We start from the raw sequence: 19,098 nt of genomic DNA on the forward strand, positions 1-19,098 counted from the left end.
TCACCAGCCTGCGTCACCAGGTGTCTTTGACACCTCGCCAGTCACGCGTACCATGCACATGTCCTCCCTCACATCAGTCAGGGCAAAATATAGGAATTGCATAATTTGTTTTATTTGCTTAGTCTGTGTCCAGATGAAGACACCTGTTGATTGACACTCACAAATATATACAAATATATCAAAACAGTGGTCATATTCACTGTACTACAAGTCTGATCATTGCCTCCCACAAACATTCAAACAAAACCAACATAATCAATTACAAAATAATATGACGTGAAACAGATGAGAGATATAAATCAGAAAATAATGGGTTCTACCATATCACAGCGAGTTAGTAATTAGTAAGATGGATTTAACACAGTATCACAGGGCAAGTGGACAGAGTCATGAGAACCAAATGTAATGGTTGACTACAAAATGACTTGTATGGCTGACAAAAAGGCACTGCACTGAGTGGGTGAGCATGAGTTTACCGTAGCTCTATACAAGCCAATCACAGATGAGGACACAAGAATTGGCATCACTCACAGTACTGGAATCTTTGCTTTTGGCCCAATACTTGACACTCAATAATCACCCAACTACCCAGCTACCCAGCTACCCAGCACCCTGGTGTTACACAGAACCTGTACATCATATATATCATGTGCTGCTCATACAATCCTCAGACTCTCAGAGGTCAGTCAACTTTAGTACTCCAAGTTCTATGGATACCAAGTATTACTTAGCTGTTGGCGCAAAAACCACAAAAATACAACAAAGTCAAACATTAAATCTTTCTCAAAACATTAATATGATCATTAACATGCTTCTTTAGACATGGACAGCTAAACAATAACTAGAAATGCCCCCTTCAAATCGCAAACAGTGGTGGTTTTGAAGAAACAATGTAATGATGAAGTCAGTGACAATCTGACTCAGTGTACGAATAGGATGTGATAGGATATTAATATAGTGCACATAGCACCCAACCTCATCCTCACAAGGTACCAGTTAGCAGCTTAGTGAAGTGGGACCCATAGTCAAGATAACTGTCCATTGATAATACTTCATGTTACTATACCCACAACTAGGTGTCTCCACGTGTTTGTGTGGCCACCATCTGGTCACTTACCATAGGATTGGTGGGTTCTTTTAAGTGCGCTGGTTTGTGTATTGGACACTACGGGTTGTGACAACACTGGAAGAGTCTGCAAGTAATGTTACCTGCATGGGATCAATCCAGGCACCTTTTCACTTATAGTGCAGCACAACAGACAGCCCGCCTTTCTTGCCCCCAGGTAACTCATTAGCAAGTAACACTGACAGAACACAAGATACACCAAGGGTTGTTTCCTGACCTCTAGGACCAGGTGACAGAAGGACAATTTATGTATTTAAAGTGAAAGAGCAGTCTACATGTCTTCAAATATGAGTTCAAATTTGGCAATCAGGTACCCTACCCCATTACCTAATCCTACCAAGGCTGTCACTGTAGTTCAAACAGAGACGTTCAAAAACTGAAACTGATTTACTCAATCCATAATAACAAGTATAAGATACAGTCATCCCTCGACATAACGCTGGTCTTGGGGTTCATCTGAAATCCTGCAATACACAGATAAGCACTGGACACTTTGTATTACTTTCTGTACTGAATATTGCTAGTTCAGATCTCAAATGTTTGTTTCCAGTACTGTGAGCCCAGGGGCCTCTGAGTACAAGAACTCATCCACTAGTTCATCCTAACATAATGATCATAACATAATAACATATTTCTGATGACGTGAAGATGTGTAATTGCTTCAAGCCAATAGCCCCAGTTTAATTAAGACAATTTTATCACAAAGGGAGTTATTGTGAGGGATGACTGTATTTAGAAAACAGGCAGCTTTTACTTGTGTACATAGTTATGACCTACATAGAATGTATCGTTCAGTAATTCTTATTTGCACAGAACAATACATCACATGACTAAGCATGGATGTTCAGTGAGTACCCGGCCTCAAATCAGGACAAACCCAAGTAAACCTCCGCCCAGTTAGATTGGCTCTGTCCTCGAAGGAAAACATGAAGAAGAGGTTATCATAGGTTAGTTAAGTTAAGTGTCTACGAAACAAGGAAGGTATCATCTATCCACTCTCCTTAATATCCTCCTGTGTGAACGTATCTTTAGCTTTAGTGTGTCACTGTGCGTGGGATGTTTACACATCTTCCAGTCTGCTTTGGTCTCGGGCCAGCTCGTTGTAGGCACACTTTAACACCTGCATATACAGATTTACAAACCATCAGGACATGCAGATTAGTGAGTCATATCAACACCTTCGGACATACAGATTAGTGTCTCTCATCTCCACACCTTCAGGACACACAGATTAGTGTCTCTCATTTCCACAACTTCAGGACATACAGATTAGTGTCTCTCATCTCTACACCATCAGGACATGGACAAAAGTGTGTTGTCAACTCTACCCCATCAGGACATACAGATTAGTGTCTCTTATATCTACACCATCATTGCTAATTAACAAATGGTCAACAATCAGAGGAAAAAATCAACTGAAAGCTGAGAAATCTACCTTTGCTTGAGAAGAAAACTTACCCCTCAATTACACTATCTCAGATTTCACAGGTTACATCCTGTATTGATACTGATGTCTGGGGTTTGTTTCTCACCTGCACACTATACTTCCACTGGGGCAAGGAACTGATGGACACATGACTAACAAGAAACATACAGATCACAATGTAAGCAAACATGTACAAACTATACATTATATATCTTCACATGCACATAACATACCCTTACATGTACACAGGGCTCAGTGAGCACCATTTTGTTGTTATGAGTTTCAAACAAGCACTAGGAACAAAGTGTGTTGTGTGACGTGATACATAGATCAAAGGAGAGGTAGACGTTTCTATGGTGTGTGCGTCTACACTGTCACACATCATGAGTCAAGTACAATTAGCAGTGACCCAAGTACACTGAGCTGAGGGGATGATGATGTTGCGAGGGAGAGGAACTCACACAGGATGCAGGTGTTGATAAACAAGGAAGAGCCAACATAGCCAACAATTAAATACGCATTACAGACATTTCCACATTTTCCTGACAGAGGATCATTAAATGATGGACTCCAAAACTTCCCTTTTTCCTTAGTCCTTTGTAACCTCAGTAAGTCTCTCTCTCCGCCCCCCTCCCTCTCTCTCTCATTTCCTCCTCCTCCTTCAGTCATTCAGGGACCTCCAGTTCTAACTCCTGTTTCTCATACTTAGCTCTCTCCCTACTTAATGTCTTCTCCATATTCTCCCTACTTTCCTTATTATTCACTCCCATACTGCCCTGCACTTTCCCTCTTTCTTTCCCTCTTTGTCATCATCACTCTCTACCTCCTTAATTCTCCGTTCTTCACTCACTCCTCTCTCCATCATGCTCCACTCCTTTGTCTCCCATCTCATCCTCTTCTTCATTCTCTCCTTCATGTCTCCCCTCACTCCTTCCCATCCTACATATCACCTCATTCATTCTACATCAGTCACTCCTTCCCTCTCTCCTTCTCGGCTCTCCTCACCCCTTCCCATCCTACATATCACCTCATTCATTCTGCATCAATCACTCCTTCCCTCTCTCCTTCCCGGCTCTCCTCAATCCTTCCCATCCTAAATATCACCTCGTTCATTCATTCTGCATCAATCACTCCTTCCCTCTCTCCTTCCCAGCTGCCCTCACTCCTTCCCATCCTACACATCACCTAGTTCACTCCTTCCCTCTCTCTTTCCAAGCTCCCCTCATTCATTCTCTCCTTCCCACCCTACATACCTCACTAAGCACTCAGCCAATCCCTCCTTCCTTCCTCCCTCCCTCCCTCACCTCATCTGTATTTTTCACATCGGAGTAGTCTTCCTTGTGTCTGTGGTCAGGTCTTGGACTCCTGTGCTTGTACTGTCAAACAGAAGTAGTCAGTAGAGTGGACACATAGCCAGCAGGTACTTCTGAACATACACAGCTGATAACATCTACATTCTATCACACCTCATCCTCAACATCTCCAGGGTATATGTTCCAATAAGTCTCAACTATACCTTAGATCCTGTTCCACTATCTGATCTTAGCCCTACGCCAATTGTAATATCTAAAATCCTAACTTTACCATGACGTTACAGTCAGCATACCATTCCACTAACCAATCTTAAAGTCAATCGTAAAGTTAAGATCCAAAGTCTAAGTTGCTCATGATCAACTTAGGATCACTAAAATCATTTATGGAGAAGCAAAAATGGTGACTTTCCTTATTGTGTCAGAATCAGAAGAAGAGTATATACTTGACACTAAATGTGTCAGTTTCCTATGTAAATATTATTCAAACAATCAAGAACTTTCAAAGAATGAAAACACATGCCCAATATCCACATATGATATGATATTGAACAAGGCTAACGTAACTACAGAAATTAGTTTCATGAAAAAATATCTGAAGGATAAGCACAATATACACTAGAATAGTGAAAGTGTAAGGATTGGGCGATTATGTTTACTCTTGTTCAACTGACCTTCACCTCAAAGAAATTGCCTAATATGTACAACAGTGTTGACATATGACATCAATACCAGTGACTGATTTCTGACAAAATGTTGGCTTTGCTGACAAGGGTAAAAAGGATTTTGCGAGGACTCTTCCTTTGATTCAGGGATCGTTTGTGCATAAATACGAGATGTAAGTGTACAGTTATATGTTTTTATCATTTTCAATGTAAGTGAGAGGTAAACCAGAAATGATGATAATTACATTGTCATTTCCTATATCTCGCTAACAATGTTCTTTCCATGCATTGAGCCATTCAAAACAATGAATAGACAGCGGGATGTCAGAAAATTTCAGTAAATGCTACACACACAGGGCTCCGCTGCGGGTCAGAAAATCGATAAACTAACTCCTGGTTTATTATCCACCCCTACTACTGTACAACATGTATACTTGGGAGGCTGGGTACTAAGTCCAGGCTCAGTTTATCGATTTTATGACTCGCAGTCGGGGCCCACACTCACTTGCATGCTGGTTCAGGTGTTTAATGAGTAATCTTGTGCAACATGTTGATTTATAGTAGACATAGAGCAGATTATTATACGTAATACTATTATTATATTCGTAAATACTATGAAATCGTGAACCTTTAAGAGAATATATTTCCTAGCAAAGAAAGTATGCATGGAATGTACAAACCTGTAAAATATACATATGTACATCAAAGTAAGATGATGTATGGTCTAGGGGTGTAATAACTCACCTCTGCCGTGGCGTGACATGAAGTGGCAAATTTCATGATGCCTATGTCATGGACAGGTAAAGCACGACATGTCACGGAACAGTAAAGCATGAGATACTACTGGTTTACACCCCCGGTAAGAGTGAGAGAAGAAGCACTCGCAAATGAGCAAAGAGGAATGAAGTAAGAGAAGTGACACATATCTCTTACTTCGGGGGACACGAACACAGTGTTTGGTTACACACCCAATATCTTTCATTTTACCTAATCATGACATTTGGTATTGGTGACAAAGACCACTTTTAACTTGGTTTTAAAATGTATGATGTATTTGTCAAAGCTGACTATGAAATATAACTGATGCAATATTTGTCTCAATACCGGCCTCACTCTCCAACTCAGAGTTTCATGTGGGCAGGAACCACAGTACCTCTGCCACAGGTCAGATAGATGTGATGATTCTTTATTCGTTGCACATATTATTTTATAGTTTCCGATCTGTAAATTTGTCTGTATGATTTCTCTCAAAATCATAGTCAACTGCAAACAAACCTTCACAGCTGCGACCACTGTGTTTGTTGACACTGGCAAATTCAATTGTAACAGCATCTTAGCTGATTGGCTACTGTGAGAATACAGAGCCAGCAAAAGGAGGTAAGAAATTACCTAACTAAATACTCAGCCTAAAAGACTAAATACCTACCAACTTTACAGCTATTTATCGTGTCACTTACTTTACCTTAGTCAACTTTACAACTACTATTTATCGTGTTACTTACTTTTCCTACCAACTTTACAACTACTACTTATCATGTCACTTACTTTTCCTGCCAACTGTACAGCTACTACTTATCGTGTCACTTACTTTACCTACCAACTTTAAAACTACTATTTATCCTGTCACTTACTTTACCTAACAACTTTAAGCTACTATTTATCCTGTCACTTACTTTAGATAACAACTTTAAGCTACTATTTATCCTGTCACTTGGTTTACCTACTTACTTTACAACTACTATTTATCATGCGTTATGGTGCTGATCTAAACAAACTTAACTAGAGGATGGTCTGTAAATAACCTTAACCACGGGTTCAAATATGTTCAAACAATAAACTAGACAACTTAATGCGTGACTGACCTACCCGAAAATTATGAAGCTGTGACCAGTTCAGAAAATAAGTGTGTTACAATTAGAGATTAATGGATGTTACAACACACCTGAAAAGGAAGCCACAAACACAGGCCACCAATAGCTATCAATTTGGTGAGTCTTACATAGGAAATAAGTGACCGAAAAAGTCCATAAATAGAACTTTGTCGAAAACAGGTCGCCATCAACCAAAGGGAGAGAACTGTAATGGTCAATCTCGTAACACATGTCACTTACTTTACCTACCAATTTTAAGCTACTATTTATCCTGTCACTTGGTTTACCTACTTACTTTACAACTACTGTTTATCATGTCACTTTACCTACCAACTTTAAGCTACTATTTATCTTGTCACTTAGTTTACCTACCAACATTACAGCTACTACTTATGAGTGAGTGAGTGAGTGAGTGAGTGAGTGAGTGAGTGAGTGAGTTATGAGGGACTAACTCAGTCACCACTGTACACAGAATAAGCATGTATTTTTCCCAGGTTTAAGGTAACAAGGCATCCTGTTGGCCTAGTAGTAAGCACATTTGCAGGACTTTATGTAAAAGACCAAGTTCTAGTCTTGATTGGGTTGGTCTCTATGTACACAGCTGTGGGTACAATAATGATAGCAGCAGCGTAAAACAATACGTAAACACTCTCTCTCTCTCACATGACCTAGCAGTAGACCTTGCCGAGTGAGTGTTGGTCTGGCTCCCAGACGTAGGGAACGTTAATTTGGAGCCCTACTCAAGCCTAGAATGATCTTACAGCTACAGACTGGCCCAGCTCTAGATTGTTCTGGGATCTGTTTGGATTTGTTGCAGGAATACATTAAATAAGATAACTTGATTTCTGAAATCAAATGTCCGTCAAAATGAGTGTGTGAGTATTTCTATTCTGTCACAAGTTGCAGTTCATTTCCTCTTGATGAGTGAGTGAGTCTAGCTTTACGACGATTTAAGTAGTATTTCAGTAGTGTCATGGTGGGGACACCAGAAATGGGCTACACACAATAGTACAATTGTGACACATTGAATCCCCTAGCTCATGCAAGAAAATGAAGGCGCTTTGAATATTGTTTTGAAAGATCATATTTAAATTTCCAAACAGACTGTATCCAAACTGTATACAATGTAGTTTTTAAATCAAATGAAACTAAGAAAATCTAAATCAACATACTCCTTCCCATGGCCTCTCATGGCCAGACTGGAAATTCAGTGACCGCCGGTCAAAACTGCTGGCCTCTGTAGAACTCAAGGTATCCATGTATCTGAAAATATTTACAGAAATTTCTAATGTTCAGTGGTTCAGTTCATACATCTATGAGCATGTCATCAATTAGAACTTTAATGGCACAATTTTAATTAAACAACATTACAGATAACAACTATGTCAGTCAACAGACATACTATGCCCTTGGTACTGACTTCATGAAAAAGACTGTGAAGTATTTTTACTAATGAACACAATGCTCTGGAAGTGCCATTTCAATTCACAAGGGATACTGAATTCATAATTTCCGGAAATCAGTTGTTATAATTTTACAACTCCTACCTGAGGCAAACGTCCAGATCAGCTCTCATTTTGTGCTCAAACTCCTGGTATTCGTGTTGCAGGGACCTTGAGTGAACATAAGAAAATTATTTCCACCTTGCAAGACATTTATTAATGACGGATTATCATCTTCAGGCAACCACTGGACACTCATGCAAATCAGCACTTACTCATGATCAGTTCAAATTCACTTTATGTAGATTCTAGATATTGAGAAAAATACCTGATACATCCTAGCAGAGACCTCAGTGGTATATGGTATAGTGTGTTATTGTAACTTGGAGCTCAGTATCTCCAAAGTTGTAATATCTTTAGTATCATGCTGATATTTTACTAGCATCACCTACACCTATGATAATACTGTTATTATCATGCTGATATTTGTGTAGCATCACCTAGACCTATGATAATACTGTTATTATCATGCTGATATTTGTGTAGCATCACTTACACCTATGATAATACTGTTATTATCATGCTGATATTTGTGTAGCATCACCTAGACCTATGATAATACTGTTATTATCATGCTGATATTTGTGTAGCATCACCTACACCTATGATAATACTGTTATTATCATGCTGATATTTGTGTAGCATCACCTAGACCTATGATAATACTGTTATTATCATGCTGATATTTGTGTAGCATCACCTACACCTATGATAATACTGTTATTATCATGCTGATATTTGTGTAGCATCACCTACACCTATGATAATACTGTTATTATCATGCTGATATTTGTGTAGCATCACCTAGACCTATGATAATACTGTTATTATCATGCTGATATTTGTGTAGCATCACCTAGACCTATGATAATACTGTTATTATCATGCTGATATTTGTGTAGCCTCATCTGGTCACCTACCAATGGATTCGAGGGTCCTTTAAAGTGCACAGGGTTGTGTACTGTACACTTGGGGTTGTGTCTGCAGACAAAGTTGACTCCAAGGTTTTTACAATGAGTCACTGAGCTGGGTTCAACTTCCTGCCCATCTGTGTGTACTGTGTGTACTGTCTGCATGTCTGCACATGCTTCCTGTCTGTCTGTACTACCTGTCTGCCCATCTGTCTGAGTGTTTGCCCTGCCCTGCCCTGCCCTGCCCTGCCCTGCCCTGCCCTGCCCTGCCCTGCCCTGCCCTGCCCTGCCCTGCCCTGCCCTGCCCTGCCCTGTGTAGACCTACTGTATCCTGTGCTGTAGGAATCTGACGTTGTCCTCCATGGCTCCACGGGCTCCACGCATGCGCTCCTCAAACGCCTGTTTGGCCGCATCCTTCAGGGTGATGATGTTGTCCATGTGATGCCGATGTTCCACCTGCAGCATCACAAACATCACCATCAATCCATTCTTTAATAAGGACAACACAAAACTCCATCAAATCTCATATTTTGAAAATGTCATACAATGTTTCAATGAACAAAAGGAAATTTCAAATTGTACAATCACAATCAACATAAAAAGTGACAAAAAAAATAATATATAATTATCATCACCATTAATCCATTCATTAATAAGGAATTGTTCTTCACACAATTACAACATAAAAATTACAGAAAAAATCAGAAATTTAATTTTTTTAAAAGGCCTGTTGAATAACAACATACTGAACTGTTTAAAAAGGCATTTCCTTATGCTCTGTGAACATTAAGTCATCTAATAAGTGTAAAATCAAAATAAATGTAAAACTGTCATGACGAAAACTTTTGAAATCGCAAAGTTTTTGCCAGAGCTACTAAAAGAAATGGAACTACTGTAATATATACACTAAGTGTGTATCTATAAGACGTGTGGTTACATGAGAGAGTGAGGGTGAGTGAAGCTGATGTGACAATATTATCAGTCTTACATATACTGTTATTATTACAGTTGTGCAATGGAGAATGTGGGAACAAAGCACAGTGATTCAGTTCTAGTAGATCTTCACCATGTCAGTGATGCTCAAAAAACTATTTTGCTGATAGAACTTCAGTGATACTGTTGGCACTTTGGGTATCATCGGAATGAAACTGATCAGATCGTTATACAACAAAGGAAAGTAACCCGTACGACCCGTGCTTCCACTGTTAAAAGAGAAGAGATTACTTTCCTCCAGTCTGATCCAGCACAAAATAATCCTAAATGTTTCATGGATATAAAAATGTATGATCAGTTCTAATTTTAATAGTTTTTTGGCTCTCAGGAAATAAAGAAATTTGAATGTCTGACTTATTCTACTGAACATCAGCTTTTATATATTGCTCCATGTGGTATTAGTCATTCAAAAAAAGTTTGAAAGAAGTAAACTAGAGCAGTGAAAAGACAAACTTCACAATATAAGAGCAGTTTAGGTTCGAAGTCATTAAAGATCAGCAGAACCTGCCCCAAACATAACACCGGTATCTCCATCATGAAGACGTCTGCTATGTACAGAAGCTGCTGTTTTTCAGCCAACAAATCAAACAAGACTTGACAAAGTCCTCTACAACACTGATATTTCTCATACACATGATGCGGAAAACCTGCATATCTGATGCAGTCAAATTATCTCAAATACGCTATTAATGGGATCTGAGTTCAGATAATTGAAACTTGCAATTTGCTGTGGTTTAAAACTACTTATTTTAATGTTTGCTAGTTAACAGCTCAGAACTGATTAAATAACTGACCTGTTCTACCTTGTTTTTTGTCATTATTAAACAGTCACAGTTGATATCTTGAAAGTGGACTCCCAAAAGCATGTCCATGACTCCCTTCCATGACACCAGGGAGTCATGATGCTGCCTACATTTTTATGTGCATCAAAAACACTGCATTCAACCTAAGCCTTGTAGCCTCTGTACCACACATCCAGGGGGCTACAGTATCGATCTCCGCAATTGGGAACCGATGACATGTGTCAACCAAGTCAGCGAGCCTGACCACTCGATCCCTTCAGTCACCTCTTACGACAAGCATAGTCGCCTTTTATGGCAAGCATGGGTTGCTGAAGGCCTATTCTATCCCGGACCTTCACGCTGAAGCCCAGATGCTGGAGTAATGTGGTACAAACAGTCACAAAATCAGGATTCATTTTCTCTAAATACGAAGTGAGTGAGTTTTATGCCACTTTTAGCAATAATCCAGCAATATCCGAGAGGGGATACCAGAAACAGTCTTCACACATTGTGCCCATATGGGGAATCTAACCCTGGTCTTTGGCATGACAAACGAACACTTTTGCCATGAGGCTATCCCACCTCCCCTTCAAACTACAGACAGTACAAGCACTAAGATGTGATGGAGGTGCAGACTACGTCTTCACTATATGTTTGCTTGACTTGCCATTGGACGGGCGACTGGAACATGTGGCATAGGTGATGGAGTGGGATCATCCTACAGTAACATGCACACCATTCATTACTTTAATTTACAAATTCTGACAAAAGATAATATCAATAACCAAATTTGATAGTCAGTAGACAGCAGTGTTTGAAGCCATGACACTGTATCTTCTGCAAGGTACATTCATGCTGTATAATGTACACAGGGACAAACGAACATTTTCAATGATCTTACCTCACACATAATATTTGCTGTCTGAATGGGTGAGCACATTTCTATCATTTTCAATGTACCCTGTATACAAGCAAGGTGCATTGCAATACACCCCGCTGCCAACAGCAACTCATTTGGTACTTTGTGGTAGTTACTTTTTTATCTCGAATAACATTAAATGATGCATGGAAATTACCGATGTTTTGCGAATGGAAATCGACAGAAGGGAGATAACTTTACATCTGTTTTTCTAGTGTCGTCTGCAAAATCTAGCAATGGCTACGAAAACATTTGAATCTCTTTCCAATAAATAAACTTCGACAAAACGTTGAAATGTTACTTTCCCCGCGAATATTAGAAGGGGAATTACATCAAGGTGACCGTACGGAAGACAATATCTACAGGAAAAAACAGCAAGATGCAAAATAAGATTTGAATCGTTTGATTCATATAGGTTGGCTGAAGTGTTCGATCCGATACCCATGCTTCAAACAGTTCAAAATCAACATTGAGGTGTTTGGTAAGATAAATATGTTGTTCACTGGTCCCCGAGGCACCTGTGAACAGTATGATAATATATTTGGCCTTAACTGGGGTTCATCTCCAGGAATGAAAACAGACATATACTGAATCCTACAGTCTAAAATTTGGCAATAAAAAAGTCACCTACACCTCTCCTTGGCAACGGTCGGACGCTGATGTTGTCGAGGGTCATGACATTGGCGGCTCGGATAATGTCAGTCTGGTAGTTGTGTTCTCGATCTATTGGGTTTCCCTGAAACACACAATGAACATGAAGGTAAAGTTCCCCTAATAATCATCCACAGATCTGGGGGAGAGAGAAGAGTCTCCTACAGGTAGAGTTCATTATAGTGTGTTGTATGACTCACAGGTAAAATGAGCACTGGTATGACTCACATGTAAACTGACTCACATGTAAACTAAGCACAAGCCTGACTAACAGGTAAAGTAAGCACATGTAAATTGAGCACTGGTGTGACTCACATGTTAACTGACCACAAGATGACTCACATGTAATATAACCACTAGTCCCACTCACATGTAGTAACCACTGGTCCCACTCACATGTAAATATAACCACTAGTCCCACTCACATGTAAACTGAGGACCTGCAGCCATGTCATCTTCTGGAGGACCGCAGTGACACTGTCCAATTCCTTCAGATTGTTCTCGGCAGCGTTCAGCATCCGAAGATGAAGACAGCTAGTGATTGGAACTATACTCACCTGTAACAGAAGTGCAGTATCTGTATACAGCTGGTTTCATTCAAAAGTAACCAACATTTGTAAACTAGTTTTGTAACATGGTACATCATGAAGACAGCTTTTAAAAGATTATACAAACACTTGATGCCTCATTTATTCTAAGAGCAACATTACTGACATAACAGTGGCTCTGACAATCAACAATACAATTTTAGACTTTTACCCTTTGACCCTCACAGCAAGCTTTTCACTGAAATCAAGTAAAACTAACACTAAAGTGAACACATCAGACACAGGTGTGCACGTGTCAAGTAATCAGTGACACTGATATAAAGTGCATTGGCATTTTCAGTTTGATTAAAGAAAACCTGGTCTTCATACCAACTGATTTCTTTGAACATTGAGCTCTTCCAACTTGGGTAGAGATGAGAGTCCTTCCAGGCTCATCAGCTGCAACAAGACCATGATGATGATGTAAGTGGTTACCTTATCGGAAGGGGTTGCTGTTGGCACTGAATCACAACAGGTATGTCCCCCCCACCCCCCGCCCCCAGCTCCCAGCCCCCAAGTATCCCTAATGACATCAAAATGCAGAAATATACCTGGTGCCTTAACCAGGGTACAATTCCATATTCTGCAACTGAAAACTGAGACTACATGCAGCTGTTCTCGTTCAACTGAATGTCGTTCAACAGAATGTAAGTGGTATTATGCATCTTGAAATATTTGTTATATATGCTCATTACTTTTTTAACACAGTCAAATTTGTTTACTGGTATACAACAGACAGGTCTGATCAAGAAAAAGGGACAATATGGAATGAACTCGTCCTAGGGTACATTTCTGTATTCAGATTTTCTGAAGTACATGTTTGTAGCACCTGAGCAAACAACTTTTAACAAAAGCAGCACTCACTCACTTACTCAACCACCATCCAAACAACCCAACTCACCCACTCACTCACTCACCCACTCACCCACTCACTCAATCACTCACTCACCCACCCACCCACTCACTCACTCACCACCAGGATCTAAGTAACTCACCTTGTTACTGCTGAGGTTCAGAGTCCGTAGGTTGATGAGACTTGGCAAGCTGGAGATGTCTTGAATTTCATTCATACTCAAATCGATTTCGACTAGAGATGAACTGGTTGTCAGCCCATCAATGTGCCGCAGTGCATTGTGAGCCAGATTAAGGCTAAACAAATGATGCAGCACCTCAATGCCCTGGAAGCTGAAAATATACAGGCAGGAAAATCTATAGTTCAGCTTTTCAAGACTTTATTCATGCATACTGGTTAAATGTTATGTATGAGGTCAAATGTATCAACACTCCAGACAGTCTTGTTCTGACATTACCTTGAATAAATCCTCTTGGTGTGGCGTCTTGGTTATGTGTGTCTGTCTTTAATCCACACAACAAAGAAGCTGCTAAAACTTGCAAGTCAAGTCTCATGAAAACACTTAGTGTGAACCATGCATTGCCTGATATTGAGAGGCACAACAATATAAATATCAGCAACTGTAAATAATGGAATCTATTCTAATTCAACCAAACTTTTATTTGGTCCTGAAAATCTAATCATCAGACGTGGAATTTGCTCACATACTGTACACAAACTGCCTTTCCCACCACTAGTGTCTGACTGGCATGTAAATACTCGTATACATGTCTCAGAGGCAGTTGACGATATATGGCCACATGGGTGATAATGATTTTTATGCAGATGTATGACACCAAAGATAACTTATTAATGGTCCTTTAATTCACTTCCACAAATGAATAATTAAACTGTAACATGGTTGTATGGTTCTGTTCTCAGGCAAGTGTTGATCAAAGTAATAATTTTTAAAGTAGATGTATGTTGGCATATATGGTCATCATTCAATATTTTGTATAAAAGGTGACCATACAATGTCGACATACAGGGTGATGATACAATGTTGGCATGCAGGGTGAGCATACAATGTTGGTATGTAGGGTGATCATTCAGGGGTAGCCCAACAGTGTGACTGTGTTCTGTGGCCAGTACTGGTCATAGTGACTGAGGCCACATGACAAGACATAGCTGTGGTGAATGTATCAATATCAACAACAACAACAACATCAGCAGGGATCCAGGCAAGCAAACTCACAAGTGGTTAACACTTCCTGTTGATAATCACTTCTATTCCCGAAGATGACGACTCAGTGGCAGACTTGTGAACATAAAAATAAATTTCTATATCCTGTTAAGTTGTAAACAAACAACAACAAAGGCCACCTACTTCTTGAGTTTATTGAGCGAGGCATCCAGCTCACGGAGGTTGCGGAAGGGGAGGAGACTGTCATGGGGAAGGAAGCCCAGCTCATTGAGACTCACATCCAGACGGAGGATACGCTCTGGAGCGTCAAGGACGGAGGGTTGCCTTGGCAGGTAGCCTTCTCTGGAAATAAGCATGAACACTGACAACTTCTTGAAGCAGCATTAATGTGAACTAAGTGAGAATTAATAAGTCCAGACATAAATCAGTTATTGTGTTTTTATCATTACATTGTTCATTGATAACAGACATACTACATGAAACTGAATTCTAAAAATTGTTACACCGAGTGAGTGAGTGAGTGAGTGAGTGAGTGAGTGAGTGAGTGAGTGAGTGAGTGAGTTCAAAGTAATGTACCGGTACGTCCACAACGGAAACATGCTATGTTCTTTATCTTCTTTTCCTAGTCTTTAACTAAGCAGCATTTAGTACAATAGCATAGATGAAATTTGTGTACTGTGTGAGTTATCTGGTGGCAGAGAGCACAAAGAGGAACGGAATCTAACTAAATAGTAATTGATGGTTTGACTGATCTGGGTTTCATGTGCCAATATCCTGGGATTTTCTTCCAACAACTGACCCATATGGGTTAAAATTGGTCTTCAACAACCCATGCTTGTTGTAAGAGGCAACTAGGTGGATTGAGTGGCCCGCTGACTTCCAGGTTAACACATATCATCATATCCAACTGCATAGACTGATACTAACAGCGTTCATCCATGTATTATCTGGTTCAGACTATTATTTACTGACTGCCCCCATATAGCTGGAATATTGCTGAGTGCAGCACTAAACATCAGACAAAAAACAAAATTTCACACGTCCAGCGAACTGTATAGTAACTGCATTTATGTCAAATTAGTCATGCGACCTTTTTAAAAGAACCAGTGAGCATAAGATACACATGTACCCTATCACTGTTATTATAGTGTTAGCAATTGTGAGAATACATTAACAAGAGAGCTGCTTTAAAAACTGGTACTGCCTTCTGCTGGTTTAACTGTGTACAGATCAGATATTGATCTGCATGATACGCTGAAACACATTGCTGTGAGGAGTTACCTTTCCTTGCCCCATTCAAAGCTGAAGACAAGGGACTTCACCTGGCACATCTTCAAGTCGAGTTGGTACAGTGTGCGATTAGTCGATGCGTTCCACCCATCTGGCACTGTTATCAGCCGTGAGATGCGGCGTTCCACAAATTCAGGTGTTAAATATGTCCCCATTATTCTCTGAGGAATCACAAGTCTCAATACTAATACTGCAACATGTCCTCACAATTTTCTCAGACACCAGGTGTTAATTGGGACAGGCCCGTGTCCTCCATGTTATCTGAAACACACCATTGTAGCACATACTTGTTTTCACAAAATAACAATAAAATACAGCAAATTAGAGTTTTATTAATCTTACATACCGTCACCGGCTGTACCTAATGATGAAGACCAGTTATTATCACCTCCTCTCTTTCTTTACTTGATGAATACAATTCTAAGCACAGCGTATTCATAGCTATGTACATTATTGTCATTCACCAGACCACATAACAATATCTTCATAAAGACTAAAAAACACCGGGATGCAGCAACAGAACGTCAAAGACAATCAAAAATATACACAAGATGCATCTTCATGCACAAATGTTTAAAATATATGCATGTCCTTTGCACAGCTACCTAGAGATCAAGAACACGGTGAAGATTGAATGTTAATTATCAGGTTGTGCACTCGTATGTTAGAGTATTGTTAGCACCGTGTCATTCTACCGTATTCCTCAACAGCCTTTCACTGTCGGTTGTTCTGAGTAAGTAGCGATATCCACAAAGGTGCATGCAGGTGCGTCTTACCACGATTGTATCATATAATTGTTTGACTGTATGTCGATCAAACATAAGTAACTGGTGCAAATATAATGTATCGCTAAAATGTTAATTAGAGTGTGAAATATTTACTTTTGTTTATTTAAAATGAATGTTGTAAATCGGATCATCAACGTGTCTTACCACTCGCTGTTTCTAAGGAAGCGTTTTCAAAAGGGGAACAACTCTTCTCCAACTTCCGCCTTACAAACTCTGTACAGCACGCTGAACAACAGGCGGCGTCAACCATACGCTTCATATCAAAAGTGATTGTAAAGTTTGAGAACATATTTGAAACCCCATGTTGATATTAGAAAGAGAGTTAAACAGTTTCTCTTTGCAAACATTAGCATTGGTGAGGTGTAATGGGTGCAAGTCAAACTGCCCCAGCTACAAAATGCCTCAACAAATTTGGTCAAAATGCCTCCGATGTTTGGTCATATTGTGAGAATATATCATGTTTGGTCACTGGCGAATATGGCAGATAGATATGTGATTATCTATTCTATGGGACGTTGCTCACTTTGACAACGGTCTAAGGGAAGTAACTCAGGGACAACCACATTGATAGAAATTCACTTGGCCATGGTCTAAGGGAAACAACTCTGAGACAATTGGAGCGACGGAAATCCAGACCACTGATTGGCAGATAGCATTCGTAAAGCCTTACCATACATTTTCATGCATCAAAGGGAGATAATCGGTGTATGAATCAATATTACTCAGACGGCTCAAAACTCATTTCTGACAACACAATAACCGTTGTTTTGGTGCTAATTATGGAAACATACTACCTTTCAGTAAAGAATATAGGGTTCATTGTTACATTTTGATTGTCTTCTGTACAAAGCATCACATGTTACAGATAACTGATAGCTGATAGTACTGACTTTCTCTTGTTGAAATATTTATGTTGTAACTATTTCCGTCATGATTCTAGAACAAGGCCACACTGTCATGTCTACATAATTCTAAGTGCTGAACCAGGTTCACTAAAGTGTGAACTTTATTAATATATCCGTTGCGCACGTGTCAAAGGACATGAACATGTATGTAGTTTTGCATTATGATGTTTGGAAAGTGTGCCCATCATGTTTGCTTTTGGAAGCATAAATTAGTGATCGCTTCTATTGACATTTTCCTCCCGTATGCCAGGGTGGATCACAAAATTGCCCACAGTTTACTTATAGGACATTTATCAGAAATATTAGTATATATGTATAATATATAAATTATAATGTTGTAGTTGACAAAAAATATGCATATGGCATATTTTTATCATTTTGGATAAACTGGAGCATAATGACTACCCACCTAGTGCAATTTGAGCAAACATCTGGGACATTTTGACCAAATATGCTGGGCATATTGTAGCTGGGGCGATGTGAGTTTGAGTTCATTTCAAAGTGTAATGCCCCACGTGTGCTGTGCACAGTACATGCGATTTATTGCCTGTATTAAAGCTTACTATAAATATATACAAGGTGTCTGTGGTGAGCAGTAAACCAACTGACTGGGTGCTAACTGAGAGTCTGTTGCTAATACATACTTTATGTGTGCAGTATGAATACTGGTTTAGAAGATAACAGTACTAAAACTTAACTTTTCTCAACTTTCAGAAAGTACATGATGGTTGGTTAATACAATGCATAACACAGGGATGTCTAACGTGAATACTGATCACACACTTGTCTGTTAGCTTGTATATAGTCATCAGTAAAGCAGAAAGAGGCTGCTGATCTAAGGAAACATCTTCCAATCTGAAAACTCTTTCTCACATGCAGGCACAGGCAGGGTGGCACATGGTATTGGGTTCATTGGTCTGAGAAGGTAGCTATTTTCTTCAAGTTGCACACACCCTTGTCGCGTATGGTGGCATATCACCAGATGATCCAGTAAAACATGGATCAGTATCATATCAGTAATATTGTGGGGTTGTGTTTCGTAGGGCTGTAAGTTGGATCTCATTACCTGACTGTGACACCCTATTTCAACATATCAACAGGAAGTACTGGATACCATCATCATGCTACTTTTGAAACAATCCTCTTGCCAGCCATCTGGCATTGATGGCTAACAACGCTCGAACTCTGGCAGTCATCAAATCCATCAAATCATTACAATATATGCTGGTTCTCAGAAATCTGTGCTTGTAATACAAGGCCACTTAATCACTTTAGATACATGTATGACAATTGGTAGGTGTATCATGATGTATCAAACTATCAATGGATTGCAATT

At 39.6% G+C, this 19,098-nt stretch overlaps 1 protein-coding gene across 2 annotated transcripts; it reads right to left on the minus strand.

Annotated features, from left to right (window-relative positions):
* Positions 1-90: 90 nt before the first annotated feature.
* On the minus strand, positions 91-17,050 carry LOC137290771 (leucine-rich repeat-containing protein 49-like). 2 transcript variants are annotated; one of them, XR_010957231.1, is made up of 13 exons: positions 17,002-17,040; positions 16,061-16,330; positions 14,963-15,121; positions 13,739-13,928; positions 13,074-13,142; positions 12,582-12,713; positions 12,137-12,241; positions 9,137-9,267; positions 7,946-8,011; positions 7,571-7,661; positions 3,857-3,928; positions 1,875-2,246; positions 97-1,553 (listed from the first exon to the last, which is right to left on the minus strand). XR_010957231.1 is itself a non-coding variant. In XM_067821887.1 (12 exons), the coding sequence occupies exons 2-12, from the start codon at positions 16,222-16,224 to the stop codon at positions 2,187-2,189; spliced, it is 1,239 nt and encodes a 412-aa protein (XP_067677988.1). In that variant the 5' UTR covers positions 16,225-16,330; positions 17,002-17,050; the 3' UTR covers positions 91-2,186. The 2 variants fall into 2 exon arrangements, 1 of the variants encoding a protein (XP_067677988.1); XM_067821887.1 differs by having other exon boundaries at positions 91-2,246; positions 17,002-17,050.
* Between the last annotated feature and the right edge of the window lie 2,048 nt (positions 17,051-19,098).

Source organism: Haliotis asinina, chromosome 7 (assembly GCF_037392515.1).
Source record: "Haliotis asinina isolate JCU_RB_2024 chromosome 7, JCU_Hal_asi_v2, whole genome shotgun sequence".
Lineage (NCBI taxonomy): Eukaryota > Metazoa > Mollusca > Gastropoda > Lepetellida > Haliotidae > Haliotis > Haliotis asinina.